This window comes from Hypomesus transpacificus, chromosome 13 (genome assembly GCF_021917145.1).
Source record: "Hypomesus transpacificus isolate Combined female chromosome 13, fHypTra1, whole genome shotgun sequence".
NCBI lineage: Eukaryota > Metazoa > Chordata > Actinopteri > Osmeriformes > Osmeridae > Hypomesus > Hypomesus transpacificus.
In genome coordinates, this window is record NC_061072.1 from 5838772 (window position 1) to 5856457 (window position 17686).

At 42.7% G+C, this 17686-nt stretch overlaps 1 protein-coding gene across 6 annotated transcripts; it reads left to right on the forward strand.

The window, feature by feature from the left end:
• The first annotated feature begins 67 nt into the window (after positions 1–67).
• atxn7l3b (ataxin 7 like 3b) lies at positions 68–15933 on the forward strand. 6 transcript variants are annotated; one of them, XM_047032755.1, is made up of 9 exons: positions 68–151; positions 591–645; positions 741–880; positions 1035–1167; positions 11058–11229; positions 13296–13396; positions 13649–13671; positions 14492–14534; positions 15189–15931. In XM_047032755.1, the coding sequence occupies exons 3-9, from the start codon at positions 830–832 to the stop codon at positions 15266–15268; spliced, it is 603 nt and encodes a 200-aa protein (XP_046888711.1). In that variant the 5' UTR covers positions 68–151; positions 591–645; positions 741–829; the 3' UTR covers positions 15269–15931. The 6 variants fall into 6 exon arrangements, with proteins under 6 accessions (XP_046888711.1, XP_046888709.1, XP_046888708.1 ...); XM_047032753.1 differs by having other exon boundaries at positions 75–151; positions 789–892; positions 15189–15933; XM_047032752.1 differs by having other exon boundaries at positions 75–151; positions 741–892; positions 15189–15932.
• Positions 15934–17686: the final 1753 nt, after the last annotated feature.

The window sequence follows — 17686 nt, forward strand, 5'->3', positions numbered from 1 at the left end:
GTAAATAAGAATCGCGAATTGAAACATCGTTCTCAAACTGATTACGGTATCTACTCGTTTGACTGGACAATGATTTCATAGGTTACAGCTGTAGTGCTCGATTGCTACTGCCTGAGCCCTGTTGTCTAAAGATGGACGTCTGCAGGAATAGGTAAACAAAAGCCGAAATTGTGGTCATTTATTTGACTTATATTTTCACAAGGCATGTGCTAATTTACGAGGTGGTAATTTTCTGTCATCTGTCATTTGTCGGACGAACGAGACTGCTGATGAACAGTATATATTCGGTCGTGGAAAAGTTAATTACATCTTTTAAAGGTTAATTCAGTGGGTTACAAATGTTTCCCATTGTTTAGTCTTTGCAATTGAGTCGATGCCCATGCCATTTTTCTATCACCGGACTGCCTCAGCAAAAATGATAATGATTTGGTGTCTGTAACAATTATTTTGTAATTACATTATCACTTATATATAGAAAATAATGTAAATCAGGACTGTCGAAGGTAAAAGTCTCTTAACATTCATAGGGCCTGCTGATACCGCAACATTGCTAAAATACTAAGAGGCCATCATGTATTTATTCAAAACAGGTTACGAACGTGATATACTGAATCTGCGCATCATAACATAATTTGTACTGCAGCGGTAAGTATCTCTTAAAGTACTTTCACAAGGAATGGTCTTATTAGAAGTTGCAAAGGGTCCATTTTGTAGGTTAATTATGTTTCGTCCACATGCAGTTCTCATCTGTCCCTGTCTGAACCATTGCTGCACTTGCTGCACAACAGTATGAACACAGAGGTGTTGGCTTATCCTGACGTTCTGGCAAATGAAAATGGAGGAGGTTTCAATGTCCAGTCTGGACAACAGCAAACTAGAGGTAAAACTAGAGGTGTGCTCTTTGTTTTGTTATTTTGCTTATTGTCCATTTCACATTGTAAAAACTCATTCCAATTGTTATAGTGTTGTGCAGTGTGATAGTTTCTTTGAGTAACCCCCCCCCCTCCCAATACTCTGGTTCTTTGGCTTGTCAGGGCCTAGCTCAGGACGTCTTGTCTGAGCTGATAGAAGACGCCTGTCTCGGTCTCTGTTTTGAAGTCCACCGGGCCGTCAAGCAGGGCTACTTCTTTTTGGAAGACACTGACCAAGAAAGCATGAAGGACTTTGGTAAGTGCACAGTGCCTCACAGTAGGATGTTTTAGTTGACTGGCATGATACTCAGAAGATTCTCACAGTTTACTTGAGTTTTTCTTGCTATGGCTATATTTGACAGATTGTCGTATTCCAGTTCTGGCCATTTAGTAAGTGTCTGTTACTCATTTCCTTTTCTGAATGCTGAACATGAGCTTAGTTGGTTAGATAATTGTCCTCTTATATCAATCATATTAGCTAACATACAAGAAAAGTTCAAAATCATACACAAGTTAAATCCACATTTTACAATGTTGTGATTCACATAATTCCAGAATAAATTCAGCCACATCTGTCGGTAGAATCCGCTGGAAATTAAACAGTCAACTATGAGCATGAAGGAGCTTTCAAATTATCTCTAAAAGATAAAAGGGAGTCAAATGGCTCAGCGGTGAGGAGTCGGGCTAGTAATCAGAAGGTTGCCAGATCGATTCCCCGCCGTGCCAAATGACGTTGTCTCCTTGGGCAAGGCACTTCATCCTACTTGCCTCGGGAGGAATGTCTCTGTACTTACTGTAAGTCGCTCTGGATAAGAGCGTCTGCTAAAATGTAAAAGAAAGATGTGAAATGGCACAGATCAGGGGTGCATGAGCATCCAAAATTCTACGGCTTTGGAACACTATCAGGACAAGTATGTAGAAGTAGAAGGTGTATGACACCACTGAAAGCCTGCCTGGATCAGGCCCTCCTTCCTAACAAGATGACCGAGCAAGAAGGACACTAATCAGAGACACGACCAAGACGCCACTCGCAGATCTGATAAAGCTACAGCCTTCAAAGCTAAGACTAGTCTAGTATGCATGTGTTAACCACATCCTTCCACGAATCTGGCCTGTGAGGTAGGGTGAGAAAAGCCCACCTTGAACACTGTTTGTATTCAAGCAAATTACTGAATGTGGCAAAAGGTGACAAAAACACCACTTGCTGGCATGAATACAAGCATTGTTTCTCATCATCTGGCACTTCTTGGGGTCAAACCAAAAATCAATGCAGCAATGTACAGAGTAGTAGGCCATAAGGTGAACTAGGAAAAAGTGGCTAGAAAGTGATTTTCGTTCCCACACCTGAGCACTACTTTTTAAAATCATTTTTGCAAAGACAACACCCTTATGGATTTTGTTAAAAGTTCTCCGCAAAATATCCTGAAGTTTTTTGTCACGATCCATAAATGTATATAATTTTAAATAAATAAAAACTAAATTCTTAGGCTGCTGGTTTTGCTTGTATTCATTTTAGCAACACAAAATAGTTCTCAAACTGTCATTTATACATGTACCCAAACATTTGAGACAGGTATTGGTGCATTAGTATACTCAAGTGTGAATGTAGACCATGAAATATGGTACATTTGTATGCTTATATGCTTAAACTTTATGGATTGGCACCAAGCAAAATTAAACATGCACATTGTAAATTTAGCAAAACTGATGTTTTATACATCAAAATGTTCAGTAGGCACAGTATAATCAAAGAAAGATACAAAGAAAGAAGCACACTGGCCCAAGTTGGCTGATATGACTCAAAATACTACCCCGTCACTTAATTCTGAATAATGCCAAACATTTGACAATTCTACAATAGATTAATTACAGCTCAAAGACAACCTAAAATACAACACAGCGCATCTTTACTCATCAGCATTATCCCTACCCGTCAGTATCATACTCATCAGAATCATCTTTACTCATCAGTATCATCCCTACTCATCAGTATCATCCCTACACATCAGAATCATCTTTACCCATCAGTATTATCCCTACTCATCAGTATCATCAGAATCATCCCTAATCCTAATACTGCCAGACGAGCTGAACTCCTTCTACGCTCGCTTTGAGAGGGACAGTGAACCCCCTGCAGTGGAGCTACCTGAAGGCCAAGCCAGTGGTGTGCCTACACTAACTGTAGCTGAGGTGAGGTTATGCTTTAAGAAGATCAACCCTCGCAAGGCACCTGGCCCAGACGGCATATCAGGTAGGGCCCTTAGGGGCTGCGCTGACCAGCTGGCAGGGGTCTTCAGTGACATCTTCAACCTCTCCCTTAACCTGTCTGTACTCCCCACCTGCTTCAAGAGGACCACCATCATCCCTGTGCCCAAGAACACCAAGGTCACATGTCTGAATGACTATCGCCCAATAGCACTGACCTCTATCATCATGAAGTGCTTCGAGCGGCTAGTCAAATCATTCATCTGCTCCTCGCTGCCCCCCACACTGGACCCTATGCAGTTTGCATACCGGTCCAATAGGTCTACAGACGATGCCATCGCTCTGACCATGCACACCGCTCTCTCCCACCTGGACAAGGGGAATACATATGTGAGGATGCTGTTCATTGACTACAGCTCTGCATTCAACACCATCATCCCCTCCAGACTGGTCTCCAAGCTTGTGGACCTGGGACTAAGCACCTCCCTCTGCAAGTGGATCTTCCACTTCCTGACGGGGAGGCCACAGGTGGTGAGAATCGGTGACCGCACTTCATCTGTACTGATCACCAACACAGGCACCCCCCAGGGCTGTGTGCTCAGCCCTCTCCTGTTCTCCTTGTTCACCCACGACTGTGCGGCTACGCACAGCTCCAACCTCCTCGTTAAGTTTGCTGACGACACAACCATCGTGGGCCTCATCTCTGACAGTGACGAGTCAGCCTACAGAGAGGAGGTTGACACCCTGACATCATGGTGTCAGGACAACAACCTCTCTCTTAACATCAGCAAGACCAAGGAGATGATTGTGGACTTTAGGAGGCGGCAGGAGGAGGAGCATGCACCCCTATTCATCAATGGATCGGAAGTGGAGAAGGTCAGCTGCTTCAAGTTCCTCGGGGTGAACATCAGCAATGACCTCACCTGGTCTGTTCACACGGACAAGGTGGTCAAAACGGCCCGTAAGCGCCTCTTCTTCCTGAGGAGACTGAAGAAGTTTGGTATGGACTCAGTCATCCTTACTAACTTTTACAGATGCACTATAGAAAGCATTCTGACTGGTTGTATCACAGTGTGGTATGGGAGCTGCACAGACCGGGACCGCAAGGCCCTACGAAGTGTGGTCCGTTCTGCTGAGTTCATCATCGGCAGGAAGCTCCCAGCCCTACAGGACACCTACCACACACGTTGCCTTAGGAAAGCCAGCAGGATTCTAAGAGACTGTTCCCACCCATCCTTCAGTCTCTTTACCCCGTTGCCTTCTGGCAGGCGTTACCGCAGCATCCGGTCGCGCACACGTAGACTGGACAACAGTTTCTACCCAAGGGTCATCAGGCTTCTCAATGGACACTGATATGGACATTTTTACTGCAAACTAGTCACTTATACACTGTCACTTTCAGCTACTGGTTGCTCTTTCAGTAACATTGCACTACTGTACCTCGCCACCAGGCTCCTGTTTGGTCATTGACAAAGTCACTGATCTGTAAATTTGCACTACTGCACTGTACTCCATTTAGGTTAGATTAGTTTATAGGGTTGTAACAGGTTTTTTTTTTTTTTTTTTTTTTTTTTTTTTTTTGTGTATTAGGGTTAGTATAGCGTACTATTTATTGTTATCTGTAATTTAGGAAGTTTTAGTGTTAGGGTTAGTATAGTCGTTTATTTATTGCTATCTGTATATTTAGGAAGTTCACTTATCTAAGCTCAGCATAGATGTAAATTTGTTCTGTGTACTTATATGTTATGTTATGCCAAGTGCTTGCGTTGTCTTGTCTTAAGAATTTCAGTGCCCAGTCTAACCTTGTGTTGCTCTGTGCACCTGACAAATAAAAGACTTGAACTTGAACTTGAACTAATCATCAGTAACATCAGTGTTTCCCCTAAGATTTTTTTTTGCAGTGGGGGCAGGTCAGGTATATATATATATTTCGGAGCAGCTTAATGTAATTATCTAATAGCTAATGTAATATTGAATATTGCACATATTTTCGTCCTATTTCCCCTAAATAAATACAATTAGCATACTTAAAGACACCTTACAGTATGTTCTAAATGGCATAAATGCTGCCAATTAATAATTGACGTAACAACTTATTGTAAATGCGGTGGCCTAGCCTACAGATTAAGGTAGGCCATTCGGAAGCATGTATACTGTCTGCTTCATTTGATCTTGATTGGCTAAGCATTCTGTAGCAAATAATAACAATATACCCACTGTTTATTCATTAAAACTAGGCTACTTAAGCATAATAATGCACCTAAAATACAAACGTGAGCAAGGGCAGCAATCGCTATCGAATCAACAGACGTGCAATTTCGCTAGCAATGGAAGAATACAAACAACGAAAATCACCAGTTAACTTAATTTAAATTTGCAAGAACTATAGACTAATACAATAACAGGCTTAAATGAACTGACAACAAGGCGGGCCGCCACGGTAAAATCAACATAGGGGAAACACTGCACATCTTTACTCATCGGTATCATCCCTAATCATCGGCATTATCCCTAATCATCAGTATCATCCCTACTCATCAGTAACATCTTTACTCATCAGTATCATCCTTACTCATCAGTATCATCCCTAATCATCAGTAACATCTTTGCTCATCAGTATCATCCCTAATCATCAGTATCATCCCTACTCATCAGTATCATCCCTACTCATCAGTAACATTTTTACTCATCAGTATCATCAGTATCATCTTTCCTCATCAGTATCATCCCTAATCATCAGTCTCATCCATTAGGATCAGTATCATCCCCATCGCTATAGTCAGAGCTGTCATCCCATGTAGCCCTTCCTCTGTTTCCTGGGTAACATTTGCACAATTTTGGCACCGACAAATCAAGACAAGAAAGTCTTGCAGACATACAGGAACATCTTCCAGCCTCACATTTGCCTTGCTTGCAACTGCAGCGGACTACCTGCAACACACTTTCAGGGGCAGGATTTCTAGTCAAGTATTTTATTGTCAGATGCACAGAACAACACAAGGTCAGACTGGTCACTGAAAATTTCTTAGGACAAGACAACGCAAAGCAACCTGGCATGACATAACATATAAGTACACAGAACATAGATTACATCTATGATAAGCAAAAATATAATACACCTCCTAATATATAATAATAAATAGTTGATATTTACGAGATTGATGGAGAAAACATCTTGGACTTTTTAAATGTTGTTACAAAAAGCGGCCACTTTATTGGTCTAGCGGCAAGCACGTGATGATTTCCTCATCGTCCGTCCGTCCGTCCGTCATCTGCCGCTTGTCCGGGGATCGGGTCGCGGGGGAAGCGACCTAAGCAAGGAGGCCCAGACTTCCCTCTCCCCGGCCACTTCCACCAGCTCTTCCTGGGGGACCCCGAGGCGTTCCCAGGCCAGCCGAGAGACATAGTCCCTCCAGCGTGTCCTGGGTCTTCCCCGGGGCCTCTTCACAGTGGGACGTGCCTGGAACACCTCACCAGGGAGGCGTCCAGAAGGCATCCTAATCAGATGCCCGATCCGCCTGTCGATCTCGCGTTCCATTCTTCCCTCACTGGTGAACAAGACCCCGAGATACTTGAACTCTTCCGCTTGGTTGCGAACCGCTCCAGTGAGAGCTGAAGGTCGCGGCCCGATGAAGCCAACAGGACCACATCATCTGCAAAAAGCAGCGACCCGATCCTGAGGTCACCAAACCGGACCCCTCAACACCCTGGCTGCGCCTAGAAATTCTGTCCATATAGGTAATGAACAGAATCGGTGACATAGGGCAGCCCTGGTGGAGTCCAACCCTCACCGGAAACAAGTTCGACTTACTACCGGCAATGCGGACCAAACTCTGGCACCGGTCGTACAGGGACCGGACAGCCCCGATCAGGGAATCCGGTACCCCGTACTCTCGGAGCACCCCCCACAGGAGCCCCCGAGGGACACGGTCGAACGCCTTTTCCAAATCAACAAAACATGTGTAGACTGGTTGGGCGAACTCCCATGTACCCTCCAGGATCCCGCAGAGGGTATAAAGCTGGTCCACTGTTCCACGGCCAGGACGAAAACCACATTGCTCCTCCTGAATCCGAGGTTCGACAATCCGACGGACCCTCCTCTCCAGGACCCCTGAATAGACTTTCCCAGGGAGGCTGAGGAGTGTGATCCCCCTAAAGTTCGAGCACACCCTCCGGTCCCCCTTTTTAAAGAGGGGAACCACCACCCCGGTCTGCCAGTCCAGAGGCACTGTCCCCGATGTCCACGCGATGTTGCAGAGTCGTGTCAACCAAGACAGCCCTACAACATCCAGAGCCTTAAGGAACTCCGGGCGGACCTCATCCACCCTAGGGGCCCTGCCACCGCGGAGCTTTTCAACCACCTCGGCGACCTCAGCCCCAGAGATAGAAGGGCCCCCCCCCGATGTCCCCAGACTCTGCCTCCACGTCGGAAAGCATGTTGGTGGAATTAACACCGTATACAGTGTTGACAGAGCACTGCTTCCCCCTCCTGAGCCGCCAGATGGTGGTCCAGAACCTTTTTGAAGCCGTTCGGAAGTAATTCTCCATGGCCTCGCCGAACTCCTCCCATGCCCGGGTTTTTGCCTCCGCGACCGCCAAAGCCGCGTTCCGCTTGACCTGCCGGTACACATCAGCTGCCTCTGGAGTCCTACCAGCCAATAAAGTCAGATAGGCCTCCTTCTTCAGCTTGACGGCATCCCTCCCCTCCGGAGTCCACCACCAGGTCCGAGGGTTACCGCCGCGACATGCACCGACCGCCTTGCGGCCGCAGCTCCGGTCAGCCGCTTCAACAATGGAGGCCCGGAACATGGCCCATTCGGACTCAATGTCCCCGGCTCCCCCCGAGACATGATCGAAGCTCTCCCGGAGGTGGGAGTTGAAGCTCATTCTGACAGAGGGTTCCACCAGCCGTTCCCAGCAGACCCTCACATTACGTTTGGGCCTGCCAGGCCTGACCGGCGTCCTCCCCCACCATCGAAGCCAACTCACCACCAGGTGGTGATCAGTTGACAGCTCCGCCCTTCTCCTCACCCGAGTGTCCAAGACATGCGGCCCCAAGTCCGACGACACGACTACAAAGTCGATCATCGAACTGAGACCTCGGGTGTCCTGGTGCCAGGTGCACATATGGACACCTTTATGCTTGAACATGGTGTTCGTTATGGACAAGCCGTGTCTAGCACAGAAGTCCAACAACAAAACACCACTCGGGTTCAGATCGGGGGAGCCGTTCCTCCCAATCACGCCCCTCCAGGTCTCACTGTCATTGCCCACATGAGCATTGAAGTCCCCCTGGAGGACGAGGGAATCCCCGAGAGGAGCGCTTTCCAGCACCCCCCCCCCCAGAGACTCCAAAAAGGGTGGGTACTCTGAGCTGCCGTTTGGTGCATAAGCACAAACAACAGTGAGGACCCATCCCCCCACCCGAAGGCGGAGGGAGGCTACCCTCTCGTCCACCGGGGTGAACCCCAATGTACAGGCGCCGAACCGAGGGGAAACAAGTATTCCCACCCCAGCTCGACGCCTCTCACCAAGGGCAACTCCAGAGTGGAAGAGAGTCCAGCCCCCCTCAAGGAGACTGGTTCCGGAGCCTACGCTGTGCGTCGAGGCGAGGCCGACTATATATAGCCGGAAACTCTCTACCTCGCGCACCAGCTCAGGCTCCTTTCCCGCCAGCGAGGTGACGTTCCACGTCCCTAAAGCTAGCTTCTGCAGTCGAGGATCGGACCGCCAAGGCCCCCGCATTCGGCCGCCGCCCGTGTCACACTGCACCCGACCCCCATGACCCCTCCTGCGGATGGTGAGCCCACTGGAAGAGGGTCCCACGTTGTCTCTTCGGGCTGTGCCTGACCGGGCCCCATGGGAAAAGGCCCGGCCACCTGGGGCTCGCCATCGAGCCCCACCCCTGGGCCTGGCTCCGGGGGGGCCCCGGTCACCCGCTTCCGGGCAGGGGCAACTGAGAACCATTGTTGTTTTTCTTCGAGGTAGGTTTTTTGAGCCACGGTTTGTCTGGTCTTTCACCTGGAACCTGTTTGCCTTGGGTGACCCTACCAGGGGCTTAAAGCCCCTGACAACATAGCTTCCAGGATCACTAGGACACGCAAACCCCTCCACCGCGGTAAGGTGGTGACTCAAGGAAGGCGCCTTATTGGTCTAGCGGCAAGCACGTGATGATTTCCTCATCACTCATGATCAAAATATAATTACGCGATGAAAGAACTAGTGCTACTTTAAACACTAATAAAAAAATAACAGCAGGATTCCACATGGATAACTTTTTTTTTCTTGCTCAAAACCAATAGGGGTTTTTATCAGAATCAAAGGAATGTAGTGCCCCATATATGGGAACGGGATGAAACGAAAAACGGCTTCACCTTACGGCCTACAGTAGATGCATGTTGTGACCAAACTCCAACTTTCTCAGACCAATCAACACGCCCTGGTATCTTGTTTGTGATTTACTATCTGTTTCACTGGGTAAAATAGAGAAGCTAATTAAATTGCCCACACTTTCATCAACATGGTCACCAAAATGATTTTTTGTATGAAGCAATGGCCAGTAGTGTGCACTAAACAAGGTCCATGTTCAGGAGCAACCAGTGTTCAACAAGATTGATCCAACTCTTGACCCAGCTCTTGACCCAAGTTGCGTACACATGTAGCAATGTAACGAGTAGCAGTCTAACTGAGGTTCTCTCTCCTACCCACTTGGCCTGCAGCACAGTTGCAGGGAAATGCTCATAGGTTAAAGCTGTTTGAATAAGTCCCACAGTAATGTACAGTTAGGAGCTTGTTCTGTATCAAGTTAAAACAAGTTGATGAAATATGACAAACAACATCAAATTGTTGATCTTGAATTGGATGCATTATCTTCAACAGTGTCCTTGGTTCCAGTGTAAAAGTATTTTGAAAAGTCAGAAATAAACGACCTAAGTAAAATTATCAATTTGTCTCTTGATGACAAAACACATTTGAGTCCTGCAAAGACCACATGATAAAAATACTAGGGCTGTGAAAAATAACGCGTTAACGCGTTATGATTAAATTACAGGATTAATTCTTTATTTTGGTTTGACGGATTTAACGTAATATACCCACAATTCCACCCAATCTGCAACTTCTGGATGAGAAGTTCGTGTTCCAAAAAAACTAAGATGGAACATCCAATAAAACCAAAGTGATATGCACACTCTGCGGGAAGACGTTATCGCTCTGGATAAGAGAGCGACTGCTAAATGACTGAATGCTAAATGACTGAATGTTATCGTTTCACCGAAGCAATACCAGCCTAAAGTAACCTATACCACCTCAACGCGAAGCATGCGTTGGTCGGCGAGGGGAGTTCAAGTAGAATGCGCCAAACCACCCTCACTGAACAGCGTAGGGCCCTAAATTTGCCTGTGACAAGGTGACTAGCACAGTTGCCAAATGTATTGCAAAAAGCTGTAGACTGATGGATGTTGTTGAGGACGAGGGGTTCACCAAAGTTTTGCGAGTGGCAACGGGTGACTCCGAGCATCAAGGTACCGCAAAATCAAAGACGCACACTAATGACAACAATTTGGAAAATCTGTAATTTGTAATTAATCATGATTAATCCACAGGAACATGTGATTAATTTGATTACACATTTTAATCATTTCACAGCCCTAAAAAATACACCTACTGTACTCAGTAAAACTCGTTCACACCTAGAACTTTAATCGGGGTGTTGACGGGTATATAACCAGTACATGTGGGTAATCTATGTTGGACCAAAACAAAAAAATGTTGGGTACAATGTTACCAGCCATGTGCACAGCCCCGACAAGTGTTCAGAACCTGTGTCTTCCACAGGTTCTTGAAAAGGGCGGAACTGTTCAGGCCGACCGCTCTCAAAGTTATTGTCATTAGTTTATTCTTTAGAGTTTTTTTTTGTGCTGTAATAAAATACTTTTCCAGAAATTGTGGACCAGCCAGGGGTGGACGTGTTTGGGCAGGTGTACAACCAGTGGAAGAACAAGGAGTGTGTGTGTCCCAACTGCAGCCGAAGCATTGCTGCTTCACGTTTTGCCCCACACTTGGAGAAGTGCCTGGGAATGGGACGTAACAGCAGCCGCATAGCCAACCGCAGGTAAGACAGCGACTTGAAAATATTTTTTGTAAATGCATTGTCAAAGTTACATATAAAGATGGTTAACAAACTAAAGGAAAAAACTACATAAATTGTTAGACCAGAGCACAGGAAGTTTGATTTATACTTCAACACCAGACGCGTCTGTGTAGGGTCCGCAGACACGTTTGAATTTGGCTTTGGCTTTTGGCCTGATGGATTTGTAAAGAAATCAGATATTCTTTTCTGACTCGCCATAGTTGGCTGAGTTTGTTTTCTCGTTTGAATATTCAAATTTTAGCGTAGCTACGTCATTTACACCAGATCGACTTTTGAAACATATTTATTTCTCAAAATCACAAACCATATTTGACATCAAATAAAAACTAAATTATATTTTGAACAATTGTATGACTAAAGGTGAAAAATGTACCTAACTAATTAACTTTATTTCAATTCAAATCATTTTAAATTCTCCTGCTGTCAACAGGGGGTGCTGGTTGCCGCTGCCATGTTAAAGTGGCTGTAAAGCAGAACTGAAAATGAGTTTCAAGTTAATCACACCACAGAAGAATGTGTTGTTAACTACACATCCAAATTCGAATGGGAAAAAAAACTGACAAGTAGATTAAATTAGGTTTTGAAATTGTGAGAAAATCAGCAGCCTTCTCTGCTTGATACTGGTGGGGCGTGTCGCCTGAAAGAGCAGAAGCTCCGCCCCTCAAATTTATTGAATTTAGCAGCAACACTTAGCTAAATCAATAGGGGTTATGCGGAGCGCCCAGCGTATGAACCGGATAACAGATGTAATCGTTTCCGCTTCTCATGTCCGTACACATCTGCATCGCTAGGTGATCCAAATAACTTATATTGACAGGGAAGTTCAAGGATTTTATAAGTTGTATTACTCTCTACATCAGGCTAGACCTACAGTCAGATGGATTACCTTACGGTTGACCAGCATAAACACACAGGACATCGTAGTAATTATACTGTAGGTACTATAACCCCATCGCTAAAATGCAGTCTTCGTTTGACTGTTTTAATCAAAACTACTGATAGCATACACGTCTAAACTAACTAGCCGACTGTCATGTTAGCTAGCAGTTAACACAATCGCTATATCCGATGCCATTAGTAAAAGCTACATGATACCCTCATAATTATGAATAAATGAGGCGTAAAACTTAAATACTTTGTCTAACAGAGTACTCTGGGCTCTGGACGTTCGTTTGCCAATACTGTGTACATCGGAAATTGTAATTAAGGGTAGTTTCTATAAACACCGGCGGTAGAGGGTGGCCATTACTACGCTGTGTTTACTCAATAGCGGCTGGCCGGAAGTAGTTGCATCTGTTTTGTAGAACCCGGAAGAATGTTGCGCATAACCCCTATTGCAGATATCAGAACATACCTACCTGCAGTCTCTGAGTGTTTTATGTGTTAATTACTTTGTCTTTGCATCATACCAGCTGAGTAACAGAATGCAGGTTATACAAACTGTCTGTGATCTGACGTAGATAGGTAGCTGTGACGTAGGTAGGTTGGGTTTTGCCCCGCCTTTATAAAACCTGAGCTGAAAACGGGTGAGAAACTGTTCAACGGTCTAACTCCACATTTCAGTGCAACAAAGGTTTCGCGCTTTGCACATGCTGTCAGCAACTCATTTCACACGTATATAATGTACTGAGAAGCAAATCATGGTATTATCTTTACAGCACCTTATAAGCAGCACCACAACTACAATGGTTGTTATAGTTTTTACAGGCTTCAGTGCTGGGGGGTGTTGCTCTCAACTCTGCAGGATAATTACCAACGAATGCCTGCGCCTCATCCATTAATTTTAACGGCACAAGTCATCCCTTACCTCTCAGCGTGAGAAATACAAGGTGTTGCGTGAGAAATGGTTGAAATGCCTGAGTCTCAAGGCGAATATGTGAGACTTAAGACTTGCCACTGCATGCCACGCATGCTCCTCTGACCATAAATGTCATGTCCACATCTGTTTTGCACCACTGATCTACACTCTTTTCTGTGTAATACTATGTAACTTTTTCCATTGAATCACTTCATGCTTTCTCTCACAGAATAGTGACTGGTAACAATACCAATAACAAATCAGAGAGTGATCAAGAGGACAACGATGATGTCAATGATAATGACTGGTCTTATGGGACCGAAAAAAAAGGTAACCGACAAGTTTCTAGTATTTTAACAAAGCAACTGATTAATGTCAGCATTATTGATTGCTTACTTGTAACATACCTTACACACCTTTAATGTTACCTAGAATGCTCATTTTAATTGCATGCATAGCATAATATAGTGAGCAGTTTCTCTGATTACACATGGTCTCATATATCCAGTGTTGAATATGTGCTTTTATGAGAACCTTACATATTGTCCATGATGAGTTCCACTAAAATCCCTCTTTTTGCAGCCAAGAAGAGAAAATCCGATAAGGTACCTGTATATTATTTGAAATATTCACTCTTCCCCTAAGGTGTGACACCCAATGTTTTCAGTTTACCATTCAGACCTCCCAGTTGCTCTTCATGATACCCAGAACTGCTGTGTATCAAACAGTAAAGGCATAGGTGTAGTGAGCTTGGAGCTTTCACCGACTTCCAGGTTGTGGGATGGGCCAGTCAGCCCACCAGATAGTAAAAAAAAGATTTGTAGATCATCTTTACATTTGTCTAAAGAGACCCAATTCATGACTCATTCTTTTCCAATTGACAATTCCCCATTCTTAAAACTTTTATAAACTGAAACCTTTTTCTAGTTAAGATCTTTTTCACCACAAAAGGTTTATTTTCGTAATGAAATGAAATATCTATATGACTGTTAATATTTTACAAGCGCTAATTTTCCAGTTTTATTTATTATTAGATATACATTGAAATCAATGCAATGTTGGCATTAAATATTTAAACACTATTCAGTTGAAACCCAATCTACAAAACTGTGGAGATAATATAATTGTCTTGTTCTGTCTTAATTAAGATTTTATGCCAATCACTACTCAGACATTGCTATTTGTCTAGTGCCGTCTTTTTAGTTTAACAACCTATAGCCTATGTTTCTTTTATTGCCTGAAATTGAATGCATTTAAGAAACCAAAATCCCATTGTCACAGGGGTTCATCTCAATATTTTAATAGATACTATGCCATAATATGGACATGACAAACAGAACAGATCATCAAGCTTCATGTGCATTGCTATAACTCTTCCATACTGTGTCCACATTTTGTAACGGTTCTATTGTTTTTCAATATCAGAATTCAAATTCACCCCGAAGATCAAAATCATTCAAACATAAGAGTAAGTGGACACATTTTTCTCTCCAATTGAGCACATGACTTTTGAAATATACAGTACTTTGCATAAGTCTTGGGGGTTCAAGATTTTTTACACAAATAATGTCTCATACTGTATTTCTTCAATGAAATGCTACAGCTTTTCTTGAATTATGTTTCGAATTATGTTTCGATGAGGGTGGTGTGTACACGAAGGCAGCTTTTATTATTAATAATTCATTCGTAATTAAGAACAACACAGGAATTGCGCAAAGCAGTTTATTAATTAGTAGGCGACATCTCTTGTGTCTCGTCGGTGAGGAGGCAGATGAGGATACTTATAGTGATGCAGAAAGTTTTGTACCGTACCTATTTGTAGTAAAAATACATTAGAATTATAGTAAATCGAAATTTAATGTTGCTAAATTTTTTCGTTTAAGTGTATCAGATTTGAATGCAACATTTAATCAAAGACATTTTTTATTTGTGCAGCAGTATAAATGTGCAATTTTGCAAAACCTTTTGGATTTTTTTTATTTTTTATTATTTCTTAAAGCATTTTTCTTTAACTTTTATTTTATTTTTATTGTGCCTAAGACTTTTGCACAGTACTGTATTCCTAGGGAGCTGTCTTTGTGGCAATAAAGGGAGTTAAAAAAAAAAAAAACTTATTTACCAGCTATGATGGGTCCTCGGCGTCGTATGGAGAACCAGGAAAGCCCGCACATGATGATGAAAGATGAAACTTTTCGACAGTAATGTGCAGACAAGAAAACCAAAAAGAATCCATCTCTGGTTTATTGTTTTTAAATTGACCTATAATTCTATATAGGTCAGTATGCTATGTACGTATGTATATATTCAGCCAATAAGCTGAATATATGTATTTGTTAGTTTAATTAACCTTTTTGTTATTTACACAAATCATTACACCAATTCTCAATCTGTTACTTATTTTATTACAGATGGCTCAATTTTGATCACTTCATGTATTATATAAATATGTGTCAGGGCAATTAACAACCAGGAAAAGGTACCACTATGTACAAAGTGTAAAATGTTAGCTGAAAGGTTTTTGTGTTTAGATACTAAGCTGTTCAGTAGACAGTGAACATAATTATGATTCCATTTGACCACTTTTCAGACAATAACGGCTAATGTGTCTTTGTATTTTAGACTCTTCAGATTCACTTAGTTAAGATCATGATTCTCTTTACCAATGCATGGAATGATTCCCAGCTGTTGTCACACCTGTTTATTATGATTCTGGATGTTTTCAAATCCTTGACAAATATTTAGTTCACCATATAAACCTCCACTCTATGGTTAGTTTGGATTCTATCTATCAAACAATAATTTATATTATATGTTTACATTGTGACCAGTTACAAACTTGTTGTGATCATGTAAATATTAAAGGTTATAAAAATAATGCCTTCGTTGACCATGTCTTCTAGCATAAAATATTATTCATAAATTCTAATACAATCCATAAAATGTATGTATGTTTTACCTCAGATGTGTAAGCCTGATATGAACAGGGAACAATTTTATTTATATACTTTTGAGTTTTTCAAAACCTGCAGAGGCTCAAACAGAGTAATGTAACTGCCAAAGTTATGCCAGCCTGTTTCTGACACCACATAGTCTTAAAGGTCCCATGACATTAACATTTCACTTTAGGAGGTTATTTAACATTAATGAGTTCCCCTAGCCTGCCTTTGGTCCCCCAGTGGCTAGAAATGTTGATAGGTGTAAACCAAGCCCTGGTAATTCTCCTCTGCCTTTGAGAAAATGGAAACTCAAACGCTCGGTTTTGAAAATCTTCTTATGTCGTAATAAGAGGGAGGGTTACCTCCCCTTTCTCTGCTTTGCCCGCCCAGAGAATCTGGCATGCCCATGAGAAACTGAGCTATGACCATTCAAGTTCGATATAGTTTTTTCCTCGAGAGACATCATGGCTCGCAAACGAACGAAGCATAGAAGTTGATCAGTGTTGATGTACAAATGGAAATACAATACTATGGAAAACCATAGTATTTTTTTAGTTCCTTTATCCGAGCCTGTGAAGAACCAGTGTCTTAATTGTATTTTCTCTGGAAATGCGCCGGCGCAACTTCCCAAAGTTTTGCATGTCAGCGCCAAACATTTTAACTACGACTGTTTCCTCAACTTGGGATAATACAAAGCTGGCCTTGCTGCCTGTCTGAAATTTAAAAAGTCTGGATCAGTATCAACTCTCCTTGGTCCAGCTACAAACCTCGGACAAGTAAGTAAACTATCCCTAAATAATGTTGTTGCTTTCCTGTATATGGTTACTTAGTTTCTTCCTATCTGCTGTTGGCCTTTTCAACAAGGCCAAGGGTTCACGCTGACTTCAATGACTCAAATGATGTCTTAAACACATTGCATTTTGCATTGCATTCCACAATTGTATATTTTGTTACATTACATTTACGCATTTAGCAAACGCTTTCATCCAAAGCGAATTCCAAAAGAGAACTTTACAAAAGCGCATAGGTCACTGATCATAACAACGAGATAGCCCCAAACATTGCGGGTAACCAAAACATGAAGCATACATTGTGAAAACTAAATAAGTCCCAGAGGGAAGAACCATAAGAACATGTAGTTAAACAAGATACAATTAAACATGAACCTTGAAAAGTGCAAGGGTGTAACTGTGGAAAAAAAGCAAGGAACAAAATTATATTACACAGCCAGTTACAACTAACCAACAAGAACAACAAGTCTCTCAATAAGAGTCATTGTGGGCCTCATTCACCAAATTTTCTTACAAACAAATTTGTTCTCTAACCCCACTTACGCAGTTTTTACGAAGATTCTGGCATTCACTAATGTTTTCTTATTTGGGATTTGTTCTTAGGTAAAAACAGAATTTACGCACACCCAAGAGCACTCTTACGCACAATTGAGAGCTGACATGTTTGCGCAAAATAAGTAGTTATACCTTTTTCGTCCGTTCTAATTTAAAATTGAATATTTCTCTCCTTTATAATTTTCCATTTTATCATTTTTCATTTTTTTGTTTTTTGTTTTTTTGTTTTAATAAATACACACCACACTTACACTTCTGCTCATTTGCAAAGCAATTGGAATTTCCATTGTAAATGAATTGTGCTAGGCCTATATAAACACAGTATTTTACAATCGCTA